Source organism: Mesitornis unicolor, unplaced genomic scaffold (assembly GCF_000695765.1).
Source record: "Mesitornis unicolor isolate BGI_N332 unplaced genomic scaffold, ASM69576v1 Scaffold51191, whole genome shotgun sequence".
NCBI lineage: Eukaryota > Metazoa > Chordata > Aves > Mesitornithiformes > Mesitornithidae > Mesitornis > Mesitornis unicolor.
Genome location: NW_010162752.1, coordinates 1 through 3477, shown reverse-complemented (window position 1 = coordinate 3477; position 3477 = coordinate 1). Strand labels below are relative to the sequence as shown.

The window sequence follows — 3477 nt, the reverse complement described above, 5'->3', positions numbered from 1 at the left end:
ACTCCTCATATTCTGGGATTCTGTGAAACCCAGCCAGGCCATGCAGAAAGGCATTAAGATCCCATTGCTGCGTGAGCCACAACTTACTCAGTCTCGGAAATGCAGGAGCTTTGCTACAAGAGCATTGATTTTCTTGAAACAACAAACTCGGTGCATTTCAATAGGAGAAGGCAGTAGATGCCTTTTAAATAGTGGATTTCCAATGCCGATGCACTGAATCGATGGTTGCAGGCTGCCTCAGTGAACTCACGCCGTGGGTAACGGATGGGAACGCACACAAGATGCAGTTTGACACTGGGGAAGGCAGCTCGGCTCGGGTTCTGGTGGCAAACACCATCATCGCTATGGCACACGTCCTGCAAACTGAAAACCCCCATTCCACCCAGTGCTGAAACCCAAACGAACGTCTGTGGGTGCAGACGGGTTCGCTAGGAAGACACAGGAGCAAACACAGCGTTTGAGGAGAGCTGCTGCAAGAAGGAGCTGTGCTGAAAACCACGGGTACGCCACTGAAAAATGAGGTTTTTCCTGTGTTACAGAACTGGAGCGAAAAGGGAGCCAAGAAATATCGCTGACAGAAACAATGCATCAGCTGGAGTGGAAATGGGAATAAATTAACATGTCATGCATAGACAAGTTGTTTGGCTTACAACTTTTGCATGTTTAACAGGCTATAGCTGTAGAAATTAATATTTATTTAAACCATCTGCTGATAACGTTCCCTCTGTATTTTTAGAAACGTAGAAGGAGCTATTTATAACAATAAAGATCTAGAAGCTTATTGCGTAATCCCACTTTCAAAGAAGTATTACACACATCAGATGAGTTCCCAGCTCTGAAATGAGCCGATGTCGCTTGTGACCTTCAAGCGCAGGCCAGGAGAACAGATCTGGTGGACTGACCCGCAGCCCTAGCAGTCAGCACTTGTTCATTTATGGACACGTCCTACACTGAGAGATTCCATTCCTCCTTTATCACCACCAATATCTTTGTTGACACAGCCCCTGCTCAAAACCCTTGGAAGTCGACTGAAAACGCCGCTCCAGCTGCGTGACGCAGCTGTGCCTGGTGTGGAGGGACAGGGGGGCAGGCAGAAAACGGACAGGCAATAAAAATGGGCTTAACTCCCAGATACCAGCACCACTCACCTCCCATCGACATCCAGAGCCGCATTTTACAGCTCTGATTGGTTCTGGTTTAGATGGGGGCAAGGGCAGACGTCGCAGAATTAAAAGAGAAAGGGCCGTTTTCTAACACAGCTTGGCTGTTTTTAAACAAGGAGGAAGAAGACCAAACGTTGGCCCTAGACACAGGCCCAAATTCATAAAAGAGCATCAAGAAGGTGTATTTCCCCCTGTCCTTTTCCTAAGTACAATTTCTTTCCAGGTCACTGACAGCTCAGTCAATCTTTGCCCCAGATAACTGAGGAAATACTGTGCCAGTTCCAGAAAAACAAACTCCACCAGTTGTCTCTCTGAGAAAAGGCAAACGCAGACACCTTATGTTCACGGCACAGCCAGGCATCGTTACGTGGTTGCAAAGGAAAAGGAAAAAAAATAAAGGTTTCATTTATTTACAGTTTGTTGTTAGGCAGCATCCTCTTCCTCCTCCTCCTCATCTTCCTTTGCAATGAAGTGCAGCTTTCTGAATTCTCGCCTGCTCGCCGCCGTGCCTGGGAGTGGAAAAGCTGGGAGGTCCTTTAAGGGAAAGGTAAAGCCATGAGGGGAAGTCAGCTGTGGCGAATGGCAGACCTCCCACCCCTCCACACACAGCTCACGCGCTTCCACTCGGGTACACGAGGCACCAACGCACACCTCTGCGCTTGGAAGCGGTGGCGCAGACCCAAAGCTCAGGCAGAGGAGCTCAGCTCCCGCTAAACGCCAAGCCTCAGGAAACACCTCAAAGCAGGGAGCATCCCTTCCCCAAAGCTGTGCAACCTTAAAGGCAGACCTGGGATTTGAACTTAAAGCTCTGGCCCCTGATCAGTCCAAAAGCAGAGGTGGCCAGAAACCGGTTTCCACTTCAAAGAATGACAATAATCACGATTAAGAGCCAATAGCCAAACTATTTTGACAATAACGCTGTGTTTCCACCATACAGCTCTTTATGAGCAAAAATACCTATTTTATGGAGTTGGGCTAAACAATCTAAGTAAGAAAGACCTCACATCTGAAATTAATTTTGTTGGGCAATTCCTTTCATCTCTGATTGAGCCAGTTCTATCTAGGGGACAGACACGACTTCAGATGTCCACTGATGCTGGCCAAGCTCACCTACAGTTGTGAGCCTAGCCTGGTCTTGTCTGAGGACACAAGGCTGAGCCTGTGGAGGGTGAACAGACTGCCACCACCTCACCTGCATAAACTCAACGTCTCCGAAGAACCGGTGCACCGGCATCGGCTGGTTGCTGTCTTCATCCAGGAAAGCGCTGTGGTCTGCTTGTGTCAGCTTCTTCGGGAGATCTGCAAGGTCCTCCAAGCCAGAGCCATCTGACAGCATGCTCTCCCGGGTGCTCTCCTCCTCGCTGTAGCCAAGATTTTCACCACTGTCCATTTTTGGTGGAGCGATGCTTGATTTCACTGCGTGTGGCTGGAGAGGAACACTCTGCTCCTTTTCCTGTTCCTCTTCCTCAGCCTCTGGAATGTTTTCCCCCTTCTTCTGTTGAATTATATTGCTGTCTCCTGGATCTTCTGGATGCTGATCCCCATCAGATGTCTCAGGCGTTTCCCCCAGCGCAGCGAGGTTTCCACTTCCACACGCAAATCCTTCTGGTTCTGATTTTACTGGACTGGTGTTTTCACATTTTAGCCGCTTTGAGGGTTGTCTGTCAGGCGCTTTGGGCGAAGAACGCTGTTAGAAAGAAAATAACATCCTAAAGCTTCCTTGAAATAAGGAAAAACAAAATCAACATATCTCTCTGGTTGCAAGGCTGGATGCGGAACCGAAGGGCTTCATCGAGCAAGCGGCACCTTGATCTAAATCTGCACTGCTAAGAATAATAATTAATAAAAAATGCACATAAAAATAGAAAAGAGGTGCCGACAGCTTGCACTAAACCGTGACGTACAGTCCAGTCCATCACCGGTGGAAGGCTGCATCTCAAAGCACAAACTAGCACTGTACGTGCCTAATCACCATTTTCGTATTTTCAAAGGGATGCTGTAGATGGCAATTAATGTAATTAATTAATGTAACGGGAAGGACAATCACCGGGGATGGCAAAGCATCCTGCCGTTTGCTAGCAGTCCCCGGTCTTTAAATGGTAACGAATCCAAAACCCGGTCTTGGAGCCCACAAATACGCCCCTGTGCTGTATTTTTTCACACAGGCGCCTAACGAAGTGGCGAGAAGGCTGGAAAGGTGAAGAATTTAATTAAATTCTCCAGGGAATTCCCTCCCGGTGGTGCTCGGTTTGGAGCTGTTAATAATTATCCGCATCCCCACACACCGCTACTGCCGACCCCGCGGGTCTCATCC

At 48.3% G+C, this 3477-nt stretch overlaps 1 protein-coding gene across 1 annotated transcript; it reads right to left on the bottom strand.

Moving 5' to 3' along the window:
• Positions 1–1586: 1586 nt before the first annotated feature.
• Positions 1587–2850, bottom strand: LOC104534080 (chromosome unknown open reading frame, human C1orf174; the record flags this gene model as incomplete). Its single annotated transcript, XM_010193713.1, has 2 exons — positions 1587–1697; positions 2356–2850. Coding segments are annotated over 2 exons (606 nt in total), but the record flags the coding sequence as incomplete, so codon positions are not given.
• Positions 2851–3477: the final 627 nt, after the last annotated feature.